Below are 20,534 nucleotides of genomic sequence, written 5' to 3'. Positions count from 1 at the left end.
GAACGTTGCGCCTTTAAGCCGCCTCGCTGTTCTGTGTGAAAGTCACGGAGGCGGAATGGGGGGGCCAAGTGGCCCCACCAATAAGCCGGCAGCGGAGGTAGTCACAGAGCCGTCACAGAGACGAAACGGGGTCTGTGTGAATGACACAGCCGGCATGCCGCTGACATGACGGTCGGACTGACGCTGTCGTCACGCCTCTGATTGCGGAACGCCGGCATGCTGTGTGAATTTACAGACGGGAGCGGCGTTATGCCGGCGTTGTATGGTTCTGTGTGAACCAACAAAGGCGGCGTATTGGCAGGACTTCTTTACACCAATATTGCGGAATCTCTGTGTGAAAGGGGCTTTAGACAAGAGGGAGAAAGGAGAGGAATCATGTACAAGGTGAGGAGGAGGGGCCCAAGAATTGGTCCTTGCAGGACTCCATATGTCAAGTAGATTGTTTGAGATTCATAAGGATTACTCACTATTAAACCTCTGCCCTCCAAGTATGATCTGAGCCCATACAGTAATTACAGTCCTACCCACATGTCAAGTCTATCTAGAAGTATTTCATTATCCACTGTACCAAATGCTGCATTGAGATTTAATAATATTATTACTGTTAGATTCCCTGAATTCAGTTGAATATCGTTCAACATCGTTGAGAACATTTTTAGTGCTATGATATGGGTGGAAACTGATTAAATGTTGTCAAGAATGCTGTTTTTCTTCAAGAACTCACTGATTAAAAACCTCCTTCTCAATATTCTTGCTTATGCAGTGTAGGTTTACGATCGGCTTATAGTTGCTTAATGTATTCAGCATCTAGTTTAATGACAAATGCAGTCTTTGGTGATGCCGGAAAGACCCCAGAGAGAAGTGAGCTGTTCAAAATATCCAACAAATCCTCTGCCAATAAGTTAAAAAGACTTTTTAACGAGATCGAATGCAGGATGTCTCTAAAGCTGGCATTTGGCTTCAGATGTTGGGCAATTTCTTCCAAAGTTTTATAAATAAATTGAATTATTTTATAAATAAATTGAAGTAAACTTAGACATTGAAGTTGTCCGTAAGGCAAGAGATAATAAGGTCATGATGTCTTTGGAAAAGTAGATTTAATATTAAGTCTAATGTTTTCAACTTTTTGATTAAAGAAATATTTTAAATACATAAAATGTTTTAGTTTTGACAGGAACTAATATAAGGGATTTGATGACAAGAACTCAGAAGGTGTTTGAGGTGTTTTGTCAAAATTTTGTTAATAAAAGGGATGTACCGATCACATTTTCTTTTGCTCCCGAGTCCAAGTCATTTGATTTTTGAGTATCGGCCTACACCAAGTCCAGATCCAACAATTTGGCAATGGACACACAAAAAATGACAAAAATCAAACAAAAAGACGTCCTTTCCAACCAAGTTGCAGACATTTCTGAAACGCTAAAGAAGCGGCTTCAAGTTTGCTCTACGTTTGCTTCAACCAGTGTTGGCAACTCCATGGAAAGTAGCTATTGGCTTTACAATTAATTTATAATTGTAATGGGTATAGGAACGTGGAATACAGTTATGGGTCAGATTAAAAATAGGGTGAAACACCCTGATAAACTACATTTGTCGACTTTTTTTTTTTTTAAGAGTGAGAGTTAAAGGACCACTTTCGTCTCCAAAAGTCTTCAATGACCAGAAGTCTTTATAGATTTGTTGCTAGTTGCTTTTTTGTCAAAAAAAGTTGCATCTCAAAACTTACTAAATAAAGCAACAGACTCGCTAAGTTGGCAGCTATGACGTCAGCTCACTCGCTCCAGCTGCTCCTCTAGCCTGAAGTAAACTGTAAATGTTAACGGTGCAACAGAATATATGAATAAATGAATGGTTTAATGTAATTTAGTGAGAGAATAATGAAAGAAAAAATCTGATCATATCCACCTGATCCTGATCATTCGAAATTCACATGATTGGCCCAATTTCCGGTCATGTGATCTGATAAGGACATCACTTATTATTTCTATTAATGACAGATGCAACTGTCGAACTCAGACGGTCATGGGCCATAAAAAGTCACGTGTGCCTCTCGTTGCCCACCGTTGGATTACAGAAGGGAAAATGCATGTGAAAATAAATCATCCGAGTATTTATTTTCCCGTGTGGAGGACAACGATCAATGAAAGCAATCAGGAACCAATAGGTGAGCAGTTCTAGGAGTCCACGTCAACAGCATTAAAGTCAAGTCAAAATTAATTTCTATAGCACATTTAAAACAATTTGACCAAGTTCTGTACAATCGCACAGATAAAACAATGTCAACAATAAATATTAACTAACAACAATATGCCTGATGCAATAAAGGATGAAAACAACAACATAAAGTAAAACAGTGTTTGTATGATTAAAAACTAAAACTGTATCAAAGGTTTAATCCTGCCCTCGTCAGACTTGCTATTTTTCTGACTTCAATGAAGTTTGCCAAAACTTAATGACGTACATTCAAAAAGTGGAAGTTTAGTGAACACAAGATCAGCTGTGTGGGTGCAATCATACTGTTTTAGATCAGTTTCAGGCTAAAACACTCAATGACAGATCTCTGTTTTTTTCTGTAATGTTACACAGCAGGGATTTGTTGCTTATAAGAGTAGATGTCACTCGTCACAATAATCTGTGAGGCGTTTATTCTTCCCTTAACAGAATACTTTGAAATGTCAAATTTATGAGTTATGAACCACATGAACCATATATGTGTGTATTTATATATGTATGAAATGTGTGGGGAAAAAAAGTTATAACTCTCTCTAACATGTGTATTAAATTTAGCGAGATTGTTTCCAACACTGTCTTCTGTGGGTAAAGTTAAAAACAAATGCTCCACACACTTCCAATCAGAGGCCAACCATATTTCCATTTTTTCTGTTAAGCCCACTTTTCGGCCTTTTAACATGTTGTCCAACAAGGTTTGGCCCATCCTTTTATGAGAGCGTCTTACTTTTTAGCTTATAGTGACAAAAAAAATAATATTTCTTTCATTTTGTAAAAATTCCTTTTGAATTCTTTTGTTTTTGTAAAATCTTGATGATCCAGAGGGGGGCAGCAGACTGCCTGGATAGAACTCATCCCTCCCTTCACTGAGTTCTCATCTGGCAGCTGTTGCTATGGATACAGAGGCAGGCGATCGTTGTGATGCAACCAACATCCAACAGTGGAGCATAAGGGGAAGCATTGAACTCAAAGAAAGAATTGTCAGACACACAAACACACCTTTTTTTAAAATTGGTTTCTTTTTGACTTGTATAAAGAGGCTGTCATTGTATGTAACAACACGAAAGTATTTCTGCCATCTTCATTTTATTCATCCATCCATCCATCCTTCACCGCTCCCTTCTTTCACCTGTAACGAATGAACTGGTCCAGGTTCAAGCAGAACTTGCTGGTTGATGGTCAGAGTTGCCTCTCTGACCTCTCTCCCTGCTCCCTGAATCATCGACAGATGGTTAAGCTCTGATCAGTAGTGATGGAAATGTTAACTGTAGATAGCTGAAACAATTAAAGCTGATTAGCCCTGATTATCTGATTAACTAGAGCCACGGTGGACTGCTCACTTAAGACATGATTAATTACGACATGACTTCTAGCAGATTGCTTTCATTGCTTAATTGAACTTTTAGCAGGTCAGGCTTGAATTGTGATGAATCCATTTCACTTTTGTGGGTGTTTTTGATTTTTCTGGTCCCGACTAAAGCAGAAATGTAGTCCTTGTTCACTTTGGTTGGGCTTTTTCTCTGCCTTTTCTTTCTCGTTAATTATGGCCACTTCCCTTAGGTTCAAAACAATGGCCATGACACTTCAATTGAAGAGACCAGGACAGGAGTAATATTTGCATATTTTAAGCGTTTGGAAGTAGAATATAAGTGGACCCAGATCCACATTTTCATCTTGTTTGGTGTTTGAGTTTGAAAGACCACGCTCGCCCTTCATCATGCAATCAGCCCTAACCTAACTGAGCAATTGCAGTTTGTTTTAACTGAAGCAAACCTGTCAAGTGTGAACACACTGTCAAGCTCAGTCACTTTCTTTTCTATGTTCCACTTAGCCTGAACTAAATTTAGTAATAAACAACCCACTGAGAGAGGGATTTGGTTCTAATCATAGCCTCGGCTTGACAGCATGCCTTGTGATGCTCAAAAAAAATAAAAAATTCAAAAGAGGAGCAAAAAAGAGGAAAAGAAATTGCCTGTTACTTTGTGTTCCAGACTGTTTGTGTTTGCTACATGGATACAACAGCTAGATCCCAGCCAAACATGGTGCACCTGCCAAATCTGACTTGGCCAACTTGAAGACAGGCTGGTGTCCAGGCATTTTACTGTGTTCTCTGTACTGTCACCAGCACAGGAGCTTTTTATCAAGAGGATGGTTATGTCTATGGTTGGCCAAAATGCTGTTTGAAGTTACAGTTAGAAGTATCTGAATAAAGATCTTTTCAAAGTCAGTGAGTTATAATAAGGTTAGCATGGAGAACTTAGTAGTGTCTACTTGCTGTGCCAAGGTTACTGTCCCAAGTTTCAACGAAGGCCATTGGGAGTATCGTTCAGTTTGAGGTGTTTACCGGTACTAATAAGTCTACATATTGGCAATGTGAGAGTGTTTGTCTTAGATCAGTGTTTTTCAACCCTGGTCCTCAGGGCTCGCTGTCCTGCATGTTTTAGGTGTTGCCCTAACACACCTGATTCAAATGACTGGATCTCCCCTATGAAAGGGAGAGAAAACAACAAACGTTTTTGGTGTTTAATAGGGCTGGGGATCGATTCAAATGTCAAGAATCGATTCCGATTCTTAAGATTCAGAATCGATTATCAAGATTTGATTCGATTCCGATATTGATTTGGGTTAGTGTTATTAAAACTGTTTTTTGAGCTGTTGCATGAATTATAACACAGTAGTTATGCAAAATATTACTACTAGTATTATATTGAGATTAAACAGCCAGTATTTGCAGCTAATGATGCTGTAAGGACCAATCAACTCCCAGAATGCTGATAGAACTGCTTTCAGAAACATCATGTGGGTCAGAATTACCAAACAGATCCAGGGCAGCCAACAGAGGACGAAAGAAAATGGTTTTATTTTTTCCCACATTCCGTTTTTATTTTTCCATTTTCGGTCTATTTTGGTTTTTAATTTTTGAGCATTTGGTTTTTAGCATTTTTTGCAAATGTAACCCCAAGACAGTATATAAAGTAATGAAATATAGACAATTTATGCAATTATAACCTAACACTTTAATGTTTTCATACCTTTAAACATATTTAAAGGCAAAAACATGGCACCAGTTATTCTCGTGTCCAACAAAACATTCCTTTTTTGGGGATAAAAAATAACCAAAAGTTGTAATGTAATGATGGAAAAAAAAAAAACATAAATAAATTTAAAAAAATCGATCTTTAGACATATGAATCGATTTTTAGGAATTAATATGAGAATCGATTTAGAATTGGGAAATCGATTTTTTCAATTCAGGCCTAGTGTTTAACATGATCATTGCATGTCATCACGAATACAGATGTCACCAGGCTGTAAGCAGTGACTCACAAGCTTGTTCGGATCTTGACCTTTCTTTAGTTTCCAGATCAATCATAATGGCATTTGACCAGTTTCTCTAGCTGAGAAACCTTCAAATAAGGAACGTTTGTTGAATCCTGTCATTAAAAAAATTGAAAGGGAGCTGATGTGATTTCATTTCAACCATCCAATCAAGTGTTAAGCCTGTATTGTGCTGAAATCATAATTTTTGACGTAGTTTGACCACTATAAGTTACACACCCGAACAGACACGAAAGGAGACCTTCATAGCCAGTACTCGAGTTGTAAAAAAAAATCAGGGGGGATGGTGGATTTTATCATATGGGGACAGATAATTTGTGCTGATTACAAATAATATAATATATTACAAATAATAGCACTGACCAAAACACCTGCAGAAATACTGCAGGAATGACATAGCAGCAGTTAAATGCAGCCTTCTGTAAGCTTTAAATATCCACTAGGCTTACATCAAATACATCAAAACACAACAATAAAAAACACTTTTCTGAACTTATCAATATGATTCTGTCCTTCACAGGATAAGTAAAATGGATCACTGCAAAAACTCAAAATCTTAACAAGAATATTTGTCTTATTTTAGTAAAAAAATCTCATTACACTTAAAACAAGACTCATCACTGGAAAAAACAACAATTTTCACCTGTTTCAAGTAGATTTTCACTTAAAATAAGTAGAAGAATCTGCATGTGGAACAAGATTTTTTTGCTTGTAATGAGATGCCATCCCCCCTCATCCCCCCTCAACTCGAGTACTGTTCATAGCCTCTGTGAGCAACTTAAATGTGTTGTGTAATATTGCATTTTAACTTAAAAAAAAGAAATGCCACGAGGCATATGCAGAAGCAGCACAATATAATTAGTAGGCTACAATTTGCATCAGTAGAGGCTCAGAAGCTACCATAACCTTTCCCATGAAATCAGTTAGTCAAACATCAGACAATCTGCAAACTGGTGTAAATGAAGTCTGCAGCTTGCAGACGAGCCAGTGAATATGAGCAAGTGCAGAAAACTGCAGCGATTCTCACAAGTTATTTTCTTTTTACGTGAAAAGACTTAAGTGCGAGGGATTACCTGCTGAATAAACTATGCTCAATATATTTTAGTATTTCTCCCTTGGTCATCAATTTAGAGCTGCACCCTGCATGGGCTTGAAGAGTGTAAACATGAATGAATAAGTGAATAAGGATAAAAAAGTGACTTACGCTCGTTAAAGGCATCGGTTTAAGGCTAACATGCTGGCAAAGGCCCTGTTTACACCTGGTATTAACACCTGTCCAGAGCGATCAGATCACGAGCTGTCGTCCTTTCCCATGTCATTAACATACGTCAACATGCTTCAGTGGAAACTACGAGTGCACAATTTTTGCCTACAAAGACCAAATGCACTTTATTGTTGTTTGTTTTCAAACCTGTGGGATGCAGTAAACCTAACCAATCCCTAGCACAACATACTGTATCGATTATCAATACTTTTAGGTTGGATGACAGAGAGGTGGAAGCATGAAACACAATGACATTTTTATGTGGACCATGAAAAGTGACGACAAGAGTTGGCAGGGAAAAGAACATCCTTCCCTGTTGGAATTGTCTTCTAGCTTTATTTAGCAGTTGAGTACATATACAGGACTGTTTCAGAAAATTTGAATATTGGGATAAAGTCCTTTATTTTCTGTAATGCAAAAATGTCATACATTCTGGATTCTTTACAAATCAACTGAAATATTGCAAGCCTTTTATTATTTTAATATTGCTGATCATGGCTTACATCTTAAGAAAACTCAAATATCCTATCTCAAAAAATTTGAATATTCTGGGAAACTTAATCTTAAACTGTAAGCCATAATCAGTAATATTAAAATAATAAAAGGCTTGCAATATTTCAGTTGATTTGTAATGAATTCAGAATGTATGACATTTTTGTTTTTTTAATTGCATTACAGAAAATAAAGAACTTTATCACAATATTCAAAATTTCTGAGACAGTCCTGTACAGTACACCAATAATGGCAACAAGAAAGCATTCAAAAACATGGAAGATAACTCTTCAGACAGATCAGACCAGAAACACATTTTGAAAATCAAAAGAAGAAAAACTAAGATGAGAAAATCAAAGCAGCACAGGCGAGTCATGGCTTTGTGTTTATGATTCATGTTTATTTTCTTCCTCTTTAATATGATGCCTTTTATGTGATTGAGTTTGTATTTCTGCCTACAAAGAAAAAGTAGGTTATTTACGTGGCCCTTCTTTAACATTGCAATTATTCGGCCCAGACCATTTCTAAATATGATGTATATGATGATGAACTACCGGACCTCAATGCCTTCTCACATGGCTGGGTGTGTTTACGAAAAGTCAGTCAGATCACTCAGGACAGATTTCAATACCGCATGTAAACGGGGCCAAAGAGACCTGTAGTGGCTGATGGGACATTTCTTGAGGACACTCCATACCAGATCAAGCTAAACCTCAGCAATGCTAATGACAATGGAATGACGTTTAAGAGGTCACGTGATTGGATTACATCACGCAGGGGTTTAACATGGGGATAAACCCTAAACCCCAGCAAAGTTAGTGACAGTGCAGTTGGCCCCTTGGATTTATGCTAATTATCAGAAGCATCGCTATGTAAAAACCTTGTGCGGCACGCCACATGGGTGTATCCACTGCACTGCATTTGAAAGATGGATGTGAATTTACACCAAACTGCTCAGCATCTCGCACTGTACACAGGCATCCATCACAACCTTCACCTTCTGTTACTTTATCAGCTATCTAAAGAGCACTTTGCTTTTTAAATTACAACATACCAAACGTGTAAATCATTGGTTTGTTTACAAGTTCAATGTCCAGATAAGAAATAAGAATATACAAAGACGTCTCTGTTGTGTAGGCATGTCTTTCCTAATTGGTGAAAACCTTTCCTTTAGCCGTCCGGTGTGCAGCAGCAGCAGCGCGATTGAGTTATTTCCACGGTGTGAATACAGATATCAAGTGCCAGCAGGGTCTGGCCTTCGCCATGTCTGCTTGTGCATATCTGAACGGGGACTGAACTGGACTTCTTGATCAGAGGGGGTGCAAAATGACGTCAGTGGTTTAAACCTGGAATTTAATGGGAATATTCACATTTTCAACATTGTTTCAAAATTTATTTATTTTTTTCTTCAGTCTTTCTCCGTTCTTGTTCTTTATGAATACTCTGCTTCTCTCTCAATGTCTTCTATAAACAACGTATTCCTCACCTCCCTTCTGTCAGGGATTACGTGTCTTATTTTCAAAATCACATTTGTTTTCGAGGGCTTATAGAAAATCTATACCAGGTGGGTTCTGTTTGAAGGATATGTCTTTTTTAATTATCTCTTTTCAGGGGGATTTGGGAGGGTGGCCACTGGGCCAAATGTTCTCCTGACCCCGCCCTTCTGCCTGCTTCTTATTAGTTCCATGTGGGCGGGTTGAATCGCACCCCACTGCAAGCGTGGTCAGATGCCCTGGAGCTAGTGGGGATTACAAGTTGCTCTTTGCGGTTTGAATCACATGAATGTCTAATTTTAATAAGGAGGTCAAGGTAATTAATGTGTGATTTTCACATACCCCACATGGTTACCTTTCCCCTCTTCATCACTGTTGTTTTTATGAGCACAGAGACAAAAAAGTCGAAGTGAGAGGAGAAATAATTCTGTATAACTGGATTAAAACTTATGCAATCACTTCTTGAGGTTCTGTTGCTTGGATGTTCATGATCCACCAGAACAAAAAAGCCTGAGCTTGAAAAGAGCTTTGTCGTTCTGTTTGCGTCTGAAAAATATTTGCATCTGATTTACCCCCTCCCAAAATCCAGAGAGAAAATCAAATTGAGGGCTGGCAATCAGGAATGCTGGGTGCTCGCTTGTTTTTGTGTACCAGAACACGTCAGAGTTTGCAGGGCTCTCTAATGGCCTGGATGCTGGCTTGTGACCTTTTCTGAGGATTACAACGGAGCGATATGTCTGGATGGGATGTCGCCAGGAGCAGTGTTTCTTCTCAGCTTAGAGAGCAGGGTAAAGAGCGCGCCTCTCCACGCAGGCTGTTTTAATGAGGGGACACATCATGTATCAGTTGAAAAATTCATACTGGTTTCGTGAAAGAACGAGCCGGACCCTACAGTCAGCTGCATAATCTTTCATTCAACCTATTTTTTAAGGCACGATCTTCTCATAAGTCCAGATGCAGCCACTTGAAATGTGCATTCCCCTTTTATGACATGGGAGATTTCCTCTGGCTGGATATCGGCGGTCTTTAGCTGGGACAAGCAATTAAGTAAATCTGAATGTGTATAAGATAAACGCCAGATCGTTTGATACATGGAGCCACTGGGAAATACAGGAGCCGTTAGGAAACACGAGGCAGACTACTCCGTGGGAGCCAAGTGGTTTGGTCATTTTACATGCAACTGCGGTTCAGCTGGAAACTTCTTTCATCATCTCTTGGACCATTTGTTTAATCTCCAGCCCAGTCCGTTGTCCCAGTGAACATTCTGAACCCTCCATCACCTCCACCTCCCTTCCCAAGATGGAAATAGTGTTGGACATATTTTTGGTACTCCTAAAGTCCAAAATATTCTCTTTTATTGTGTTTACCTTCAAAATGATGTGGTTTTTATTCCCCCTTCCCCGTGCCACAGAAGGCTCATTTTGTCCACCACTAACATGCTACACAACAGCAGAGTCGTCTGAGTTTTTCTGAAGATGACTGGAGTTGTAAGAGTGGGTAGAATCACTGACAGTAGAGTCAGCTGTGGTGCTTCTGTGCTGCTGATCACCTGTTCAGATACGCAACCCTTCATTTTCTGGAGTTTATCAGATAGAGGTGCACGCTAGGAATGGGCGATATTTTACCGTTCACGATATACCGTCAAAAAAATTCCCCACGGTAAGAATTTGTCATCTTGCGGTAAAAACGATAAATTCCCGTTGATAATGTTTTGTGTAACAAACATGGCGGAAGGCGGATCTGAGAGCGAGGAGCTCGTTGTTAAACGAGACTCCAGCTCTGGAACTGGTTTGGATTTAAAAAGAGTGACGAGGAGCAAACATCATCTATCTATGCAGAGTCTGCAAAAACAGAAGGAAATGGTTGTTACATTTTGATATAACGTTTGACTATTACGAAAAAAAAATTGCAATAGTATCTAATTTGTGGCATGTTCCAACCACAGGTTAATTTGCACATTTATTTATATTAGAAGAGGTCATCATTGATGGGGTTTTATTTTCAGTGAACTTTTATTTATTTGTCCTGTTTCTTTATTTATCAGGTTGTATTTTTTTCTACTTTGTTATTTTATAAGCTAAGAAAACTTGAAGGACAATGGTACTTTTGCTGTTTGCACTGTTATCCCACTGTTTAAGCCATAAAGTTTGAATAAATGTTGAATCTGTTCTTACATTTGAAACTTGTTTCATTTGAGTCATTCCAGTTTTGCAGTACAGGTGTACCAATTTAATTGGTTTTTATTAATGCAATTTAATTTGTGTAGTTTAGTAGCATTCAGTATTCTTTTAGAGCAGTGATTTGGGGGCTCCAAAGACTGAATGCAATGATAGATTTATAGTTAAAAATGTGGAGTTGAATTGGTATTTTTTTTATCGTCATTTTTATCGTTATCGGGGTAAATGCCAGAAATGAATGTGATACATTTTGTTGTCCATACCGCCCATCCCTAGTGCACGCTCAATCTTGTTAAATGGAGAAATTGAAGAACATGTCACTTTGTCTAGATGTAAACGAGATCATTGATGTAGGTAGATAATGGTATCAAACCCCATGATCGTAAGCAAATTGTAGTTGTAGTACCAAAAAGTAGTTGTAGCAGCCTGGACAAAAGCAGAAAAATGCAGTATTTCCGGTGGAGTCTTCAGCCATGCATGGAACGTGGACCCAAGCTGGTTTACACTCAGTAAGCATGGATGGGTTGGATAAATCTGGCACTTTGAAAGGAAACCGCACTCGTATGGATGTAGGAAGTACAAGTTGAGATGAATAAAGGTGTGACAGCAGAGCTGTGGGTCCAAGGAGGGGGAGGTCTGTGTGGCTAGGAACAAGGGAGGAGAATGCGCTTGATCTGAATTCATTTTAACGTTTTACTTGAAGCCAAATGATCATCTTCATCCCTGACAACATGCACACCCTGCATGTTATTCTCTGGGGCCGTGCTCTCCAGCAGATCCTTTACACTTTCTTGCTCTCCCTTGGCTTGATTGGAGTTTCATCCGCACACTTTTCCACACGTTCCCACCCTGTTTTCTGAAAGCACTCTCTTTCATATTTAAGCACATCTCTCATGCCTCCTGGGTCGTATCGGGTCATTTCCATTTCCAGACTGTTTTTAAACCACACCTGATAACTAAAAACCTCACCGCAATTCAAAAATGATGTCATGTTCACATGTTTTCTGCATATTGCAAATGTTTTAAGGAATCTTTGAGATAAGACGCCGTCACATCATCTCTGTGTCATTGGGTTTCAGTCTCACCTTTTAATACATGGGCTTAACATCATGGTATCAACCAGTGGAGATGACTTTTCTCTACTGTGCTAGCAATCTCAATCATCTTAGACACAAGCAGACATACACATGCATGGTTTCCTTGGCAACAGGATTCAGGGCCTTTACTGGTTGTTTGCCCAAGACAACCAAAACTGTTCTCAGTAGCCAGTCAGTGATGTTAGAGAAAATGATTAGTATACTTCACTAAATGTGTGATACCTTTCTTTATTTCATTTCAGGAAACCCAATTTTGGGGATTTAAGATTAAATTAGTGTTAATTATTTGGTCAATAATTTGATTTGTCGTTTTCCTCGCCAGCGCTCCTTTTGTCTGTTATGTGGTCCCGCTGCTTGTGGCGTGTTTGCACCTGCTTAGCACTGCCAGCAATGTGGACACTCATGGTAATAGCTGCACACAGACAAACATTGAGAGTCACACACACACGGACACTCTCCTGCCGCGCCACCCTTCAGTAGCCTAATGCATGTCTGAGGTCCAGATGGCGTAGCTGTGGGAGGGCTGCTCCGCGGTGCTGGTCGTAGTGCCAGCAGTCTTAGCGGAGGTTAGACCCGGTTGGTGGAGGACGTGGCTTGAGGGACGGTGACGGCGTTCACTTCACAGCCATGAACTCGCCATCCCGTTTTTACTGGTATCACAGGATGAACATGCGCTCAAATCTTTTTATTTCAGTTTCAAATCTTTTTTTCAGTTTCAAATCTTTTTTTTTCAGTTTCACGTCTTTTTTTTCAAGTGTCAAATTTTTTTTTCAGGTTCAGACTTTTGGCCCCGATGTGGCGTGGGGGGCGTGGTATCAACTGAGAGGGGCGTGGCATCATGAGTGACAGCAGAACAGAGAAGGCGGGGGACGTTCCTCAGTCATGTTGCCTTCAGGAAACGTAGGTTGCAGAAGTTATAGTAGAAGTATGAATCAACACTGTATATACACTATATTCACGTGATTGGCAGTGGAAAAAACGGATACTAGTGACACATTTCTGTTTAAAAAGCTGTTTTAGATCGTACTTGGTAGTATGTGGAAGTGGGAAATGTCAAACTTTAAAGTGTGGCTGTTGAACTGTACAGTCTGGCATAGTTTATTGCTTTTATACTGCGCTTGGTGCCAAGTACGGTCTAAAACAGCTTTTTAAACAGAAATAGGTCACTAATATCAGTTTTTTCCACTGCCAATCACGTGAATATGGTGTATTGTTGAATCAAACTTCTACTGATAACTTCTGCAACCTACGTTTCCTGAAGGCAACATGACTGAGGAACGTCCCCCGCCTTCTCTGTTATGCTGTCACTCAAGATGCCACGCCCCTCTCAGTTGATGCCACGCCCCCCACGCCACATCGGGGCCAAAAGTCTGAACCTGAAAAAAAAATTTGAAACTTGAAAAAAAAGACGTGAAACTGAAAAAAAAAGACGTGAAACTGAAAAAAAGATTTGAAACTGAAAAAAAGATCTGATACTGAAAAAAAGAAAATTTAAACTGTAAAAAAGAATTTTCAGGTTCAAATTTTATTTTCAAATTAGCAAAACTTTTGGCCTTGATTTGGCTCCATATAACTCAGGTTGAACTCATTTTGACTCAAATGATGCTTCTCAATTGCTTTGTTTTTTACGTTTAATGAACTTAACTCTTTTTTTGTGTTGTGATGACAGGAAGCAAGCTAAATAAGGACCTGAAGTACTATTTGAGCCTGCGCTTCCAGAAGTCATCACCCGATCACGAACTGCAGCAGACCATCCGCGACAACCTTTACCGTCATGCAGTGCCTTGTGAGTCGGTTACCATCTTCACCTCTTCATTCCATTGACATGCTCTCTGAGTCCTGCAGTTTATCAGCCATTCCTTTAAAAGTCTGTTGATATAAATCACTGTGACACACTGCCGTAGCTCTAAAGAGCATCATTAATTTAGCATGCCTCCTCATCAAAGCCAAAGCTTTTGGTTGGTGTTACTCGTTGTCTCAGCTCCACATGATCATTAGCTTTAGATCCAAGTAAGGGTTGGATGTGGTTACCTCACAGAGACACTTGACAGTGTATCTAATCAAGACTTGTGTCAGTCTAATCTGAACATGTCTGCGCTCGTCTGTAGACCAATATTTGCCATCCGGGTAGCCAGTCTGATTAATTCATACCCTTCTTCTCTTCCAAAGTGTACTTTTATAGCCACCCTCCAAACTGATAAGCAGTGAGTTGATTTAAGGTCATTTTTTTTTATTTTTCTCTGAAAACACGATTTTCGATTTCGATTTTTTTCGGTAAAACTACAAAAGACAATGGAATAAATTGTTTCAAATATTTTATCTTTATTTTTAAAGAAAAATAGCAAACAAATTTCCCTATTGGGAATGAAGTGCAATTGAAAGATACTGTAAATCCTCCTCGAGTTTAGTAAAGTGACAACATTTACAATCTCTACAAAGATGACTAGACGAGCTCTGTCTGTAATGCAGTCAGCTCTCTTTTTCTTTTCCAGCTATATGAAAAAGAACTGACGACCTTCTTACAAATCCCGATGGCACGATCAATCTGTGGGTCCTTCACGCCATTCTCTCTATAAAAAGAGTTATAGAAGAAACAAAAAACTATGACATCACATTGCCTTGTGCTTAAATTGTGCTAAATTGTGTGAGAGGTTTCCTTTTTTTAACATCGTCTTGATTAATAAATCCGATTTAGATTTAAAATCGATTAATCGTACAGCCCTACCCTCCACCCATATTACACCAGTGGTTGCTTTGGTCATGTTTATTTTGTTGACCTGCTAGAGGGAAGTCTTGTTACTCCCCTGTGTATAGACTAGAATAACTTATCCAGGAACAGTGGTTTTCTTTTTGTGTGTGTGTGTGTGTGTACTTTCTTTTTTTTTGTTGATATTGCAACAATTTAAGGAGATATTTGTTTCCTGATGCTGCATATTTCTTTTGCGGCAGCTACTCAAAGGCTGAAGTGGTTATTTAAAATTTTAGTCTTCGCTGTTATTAAATGCAAAAATACAACACTTCAAGACAGCGTTGGTACTGAGAATGTGGCAATGTTGCTCTCGGACCATTGTACAAAAACACCATTAAAAAACTGTCCAACTCCCTCTCTGGCGGGATAGATAACGTATAGACGGACAGACAGACAGACTGATGAACAATGGTGCCAGGTTTTGGCACGTCAGGGATTTGCAGTACATGCAACAGTAAAATCTACTACGTGGACCAATAAACACCCCATTTATCATCCTGATGGTACTCCAGTTGAAATTCTGCTCTGGCTCCGGTCGCAGCATGCCCTGCGTATAAATATGAAGAGGTAACGTGAGAGGAACCCGAGAGAAAGAAATGAAACACCAGTGTGCAGTGTCTGGTTGTTTTTACTGCTTTCTACTCATTCTGGGGAAATGTGCAGCTTATGGTACAGTGGCTTCACAATATTTAACTTATCCCACAATTATACTTGAGACATCACATACTTTCCATAAGAAACATGTTTGATGCAAAAACAGCTAAGGCTGTAACATTTACCAGATCACAGTTTTTGAGCCACAGATCAGATTTTTTTTTTTTCGATTACTGAAGCTTAGAAATGAAAATGGGAGGTCAAATTATTTAGCTTTTTTCAATTGTAAAAAATAAAACATTTGAAGAAAAGAACAACATTCAACATGTCAAATGTTTGAATAATTCTTTAATAGCACAGTTACATTTTATAATTACAAAGGGCTCCTGCTTGATTTAAGATGATACCTGCTTAAACATATTTTTCTCTTAAAACTAACATTCATTCAAGAAAATGGCAATAGATTACTAAAAAAAAGAAGAAAAGAACCCATGATACCTGCTTGGCTCATCATTGGGTCCACTTTGTAACACTTAGATCCCTTTTAGATTAAAATTAAGATAGCTATATTTGATTAATATATTAGAATATGATATGATATTGGGTGGTGTTATGGTGTTATATTATTGCTATTTTTATAATAAGGCTTTTGTCCCATCAGTGGCACAGTGGGATTCTGACTCACGATGATGGTTCTGTCTCCGGCATCAAAGTATAAATCACATATATGGTCATCTATGATTCTGTGGACAACATATGTGTGCTGCAGTGATGTGCACTCCCCTGAAATGTAAAAATGCGTTGGCTTAATACAGGCTGTCATTAACAGAGAAGACAGTGTTCTACACTGGTAACCATAAAGGATGGAAGAGGCTTTTTTCTGTATGTTCACTGCTACAGCTCACCATCGAAAAAAACCAGTCCAGGGCTCATGTGAGGTAGATCACGGTCATCTATGATCTGTTACAGGCCTACAAAAAACATTGTACAAACTTGTTTAAAAGTGTTTTGTGTTTTTCCTCTCCATTTGTACAACCCCCCCCCCTCTCTCTTTTTTGGGGAATTGCTATAAACCAAACCATTCAGCATTCTCATCTATTGGTTGTCCAGTTGGGTTTTTCTTGACCATCTGATATAAATTACTCTCTTTGTACTGCTGGCCTTTTTAAGGGACTTCATCTGTATTACGTCCGCTGCCATATGTCAGCTAGACGCCAATAGTGGGTGGGGGTCTGGCAGTAATGCCCATTTTAATTACTGAGTGGTCTCTCAGGGACACCAGTAAAAAAAAGAAAATGCTGGTGTTTGAAGTAAACAAAGCATGACTGTTTTCTGGGCCACTTGTTTTATAGGGTTGTAAAGTTTGGTTGTCATGCACTCTCAGCAAAATTTGCAAATTCTTTGTCACAGCCTTTTTCTTCTTTAAGTGAGGTTATCTGAAAAAGCATACAGTATGCAAATGTGTACAGAAATCATGTGCCACTTTGTGCACGTTACAGGTGTCTTAAAAGAAAGTCAAAGAAGTTACAAAGAAAAGGATAGATCTGACCTATAAGCCACCATCCAATGGAAGTACATTTGTCAGTCTTAATGTAGCCCCCACCCTCATTACCTCATCAGTTTTAGTCTACGTTTTACGATTAATTCACCAAAACCGTGCTGTGTTGAGTAGAAATGCTAAATTAGGCACACACAGGTATTAAGAGAAGGTGCACAAGGTACAATTACTACACAGTTGACCTATTATTTATGATGCCCCTTATACTTTGCCTGATACATCAGACCCACATCTAGAAGGACGAAGGATCTGAAAATGAAAGACAAATCCTCCCGATGCAACGGGTGGCACCAGCCGTTGCTTATCAAACTGCCTTTGGGTGCAATTGGTTCGCGCTGTGACCAATCAGAGCAGCCAAAATGAAATATTCAGAGTGCCGGAAACTAATCAACGGAAATGTGTTGTCTAGAAGAGTCAATTTAACTTTTACCGTAGCCTGTCGGCAGAACAGCAAGTACATCTACCTTGGACAGAAATAATTTGAGTGCCATCTTTTATTCAATTTTCCAAGAAAGAATCAGGATATTTTGCCCTTGATGCCAAAGCCGATTCAAATGGCTGCTATCCCTCGGTTGACAAAAGACTGCGTTCGTTTTTGGAGGTTGATTGTTTAAGGGTCCCGCCGTGGGCCAGCTCAACCTTGTTGGAAGACATACTGCTCAATCCTCTTCCAGGTTCAGAGAGAAGGTGGATGGTCAGTCATGTTATAGTACCGGTATGTTGGGATGTTATTGGTTGGTTTTGAAAAATCATACAAATGTTAAGGCAAATCTTCATGATCTGATCGGATGTGTATAGGATTGTTTTGTGGTTTTTAGTTATGTGATGCATAAACATTAGTCGAGTAATTCAGTTTCTCAGACACTGGGTCCATTATTGTTTGATAAATTAGAATCAGATGTGTCCTTCAAAGTGACGGAGAGCCACTCCACATATGTTATAATCACCTTTTGCATGAGAGTGGCTAGTAAATCAAGTAATGCATGGCCACATGTCAACTGGGCAGTGGTTTTGTAAAGCCAACAAGTCAACAAATCTGCCCTGTAATTAACAATATATTGTTGAATGGGAGTTGTTAAAATTATTGACACAGTTCAGTTCAGTTAATGCCAGAGTAATAGAAGTCAGTGTGGGTCTTTTAAAAAGGCTTAAGAAAAGAGATTATCTAAAATTGACCAGCTTTAACTATGGTCTCCCTCTGTTTAGCCACAGCAAAACTGACTCTTTAGTTTTTTAAGAAAAGTCAATGAAAGTCAAAAACACAAAAACTCCATCAGTAATTCAGTCGGTGGCTGAGCCAAGCGGCACTAAAACTGTCCGCCCTTACGGTGCCTGAGTTTTCGACCGCTGGATGTAAATTTGTGGTAGTTTTTCTCCACTCATATGTCTAAAAAGTCAGCTGCTCCCAAACCCTAATTGAATTTGAAACACAATGCTGCTAACCTCCCCCATCTGTTGAGGCATTTTCCTGCTTCCCTTGTGGTCACCCCATCCGCACATTCAGCATTCCCATTCTCCCATTCTCCCTCCATCCAGCTCTCTCTGCTGACCCCCCCGACTCATGACACCGCTGTCTCACACACTCACACACACACACACTCCCTCTGCTGCTGCTCTTTCTTTCTCTCTCTCTCTCTCTCTCTCTCTCTCTCTCTCTCTCTCTCTCTCTCTCTCTCTCTCTCTCTCTCTCTCTCTCTCTCTCTCTCTCAGTAGCAGTCTTTGTTTTGCTCTTATTTTCCTGCCAGTTATCAGCGATCATAGCAGTGCCAAGGAGGACTGGGAAGGATTACTGTGTTGGGTTTCTACCTGTGTTTCATAGCTCATCGTTCAGGGTCTGCCAGCCTTGAAAAGGCGGCTCTGGCCGTTCCTGCATCCAGGCAAGTAGCAGTATTGTATACAGACAGTTTGGTGATCATGTCTTAAATGAACAGTTGCCTGTGTTCACACGTGTGTGTGTGTGTGTGAGTGAGTGTGTATAAATTGCGGGGCTAGCAGCACAGACGATTGGACAACCTGTATATAGGCTAAGAGGACGGTTCGGAGGGAGGCGGGGGCTGAAGCCACAGGAATCGTGATGGGGGTGGGGTGGAGTTTATATGGGGGGGCAAGAAGGGGGATGGGCAGAGAGGGGAAAGGGTGAGAGAGGAGACGAAAAGATGCAAAAAGGGGGGGGGGGAAACTTGCACTAAAAAGATGCTGAATCCAGCTAGCCAGTCAAGCTAATTTTAAAAATACATACTTGTATGAATTATTGTCATTTCATACTTTACCACATTGTCTAAAATGAACACACTTCTATCTTTCTAGTGTAAACAAAAGCTGCCATTGTAGTTCTAGCTCATTAAGGTTATTGATTGCACCTAAAGGCAAAAAAGCAAAACAATCCCATTGTGACACCTGAATAAAATAATGCCCTCACGACCAGACAGCCTGTGCCACGCTTAAACTGCTACATCTGCTAACTTATTAGATAAAGGAAGACAAAAATAAGATTTTGAGGTGAACCAGACTATTTTGGCTGATTCAGGAGAGGAGATACTGTATTTCAGTCATATTCTCTTTCTGGTCTTTGTCTTTCTCTGCATAAGAGATGTTGTTATTGTCAAGGCTTCGAAGGTGCATGTTGACGTGTAAAAAACAGACCCTTCTTGTTATACCTGTTTTGAGTTGGTTTGCTGCACCTTACAGCTCAGTTTGTCTTACCCTGTTTGGTTTGGTTCGCCCTAAACCAAACAGCTGATCTGATGCCCTGATATTTTATGGAAAGATGCTATCCTGACTCGGGAATAATTGACTTTTGTTAATCACCACCTTCAGGTCAGTCTCTGTACAGCCGCGTTGTCCATTATCTCTGCTCCTGTTTTTCCTCAGCAATGTTACTCTTACTATTTCCATGTTTGCACTTCTAAATTAAAGAAACAGTAAGCACTCTTGGAAATACTGCTGTTTCTTTGAGCTACTCATGAAGCCATAATGCCAGAGGAGCCTAAAATTGGCATGAAAACATGTTCTGGGTGTCTGAAAAGCGCCTAGAGACAACTTGTGTTGTAATAGAAGCTATATAAATACAATTGAATTGAATGGACGGTATCCTCAAATTGGCAATAAAGTATTTGGTCTTCTGTATTAAAACTGGAGACACACACAGCAACAACCATTTGTGCTTTTTATAATGCTTGTTTATTTTAATGTTTATTAGTGCAAAACTATCATTTATTTGGCTCAAAATGAGTCAGGATAGGAGGATGGCAACAGATTGTTTCATACATTGAAGAAAAAAATACTCTATACTGATCTTATCTAAGCCAGATGAGATGATTGTGAATACATACATTTTAAACGTATGTGAGTAACAGCATTGGCTGTTGACAAGTGAGCATCCTTTCTCCATCTCTGGAGCTGTTTGAGCAGAGAAAACATGCATTTTCCTGCGTTGCAAGAGTTTCTTCATCAGTTAGGAGCCTCATCTGTGTCTTGGATCCAGGACGGGTGTGATGTTTGCACCTTGCTAGTACACTAGGTTATGATTATTGGTGGTATTT

The 20,534-nt window shown here is 39.4% G+C and overlaps 1 protein-coding gene across 8 annotated transcripts in view; it reads left to right on the top strand.

Annotated features, from left to right (window-relative positions):
• magi1b (membrane associated guanylate kinase, WW and PDZ domain containing 1b) overlaps positions 1–20,534 on the top strand; it is a 175,687-nt gene that overhangs the window by 63,514 nt on the left and 91,639 nt on the right. For 7 of the 8 annotated variants that reach the window (XM_061727859.1, XM_061727861.1, XM_061727858.1 and 4 more), the window contains exon 2: positions 13,761–13,877. The exons of the other annotated variant lie outside the window; for it this stretch is intronic. In XM_061727859.1, coding sequence (XP_061583843.1) covers positions 13,761–13,877 — 117 coding nt within the window. The remainder of the gene's footprint in view (positions 1–13,760; positions 13,878–20,534) is intronic. 8 annotated transcript variants of the gene reach the window in all.

Source organism: Cololabis saira, chromosome 8 (genome assembly GCF_033807715.1).
Source record: "Cololabis saira isolate AMF1-May2022 chromosome 8, fColSai1.1, whole genome shotgun sequence".
NCBI lineage: Eukaryota > Metazoa > Chordata > Actinopteri > Beloniformes > Belonidae > Cololabis > Cololabis saira.
The sequence above is the reverse complement of the archived record's forward strand: the minus strand, read 5'-3'. Positions and strand labels throughout refer to the sequence as shown.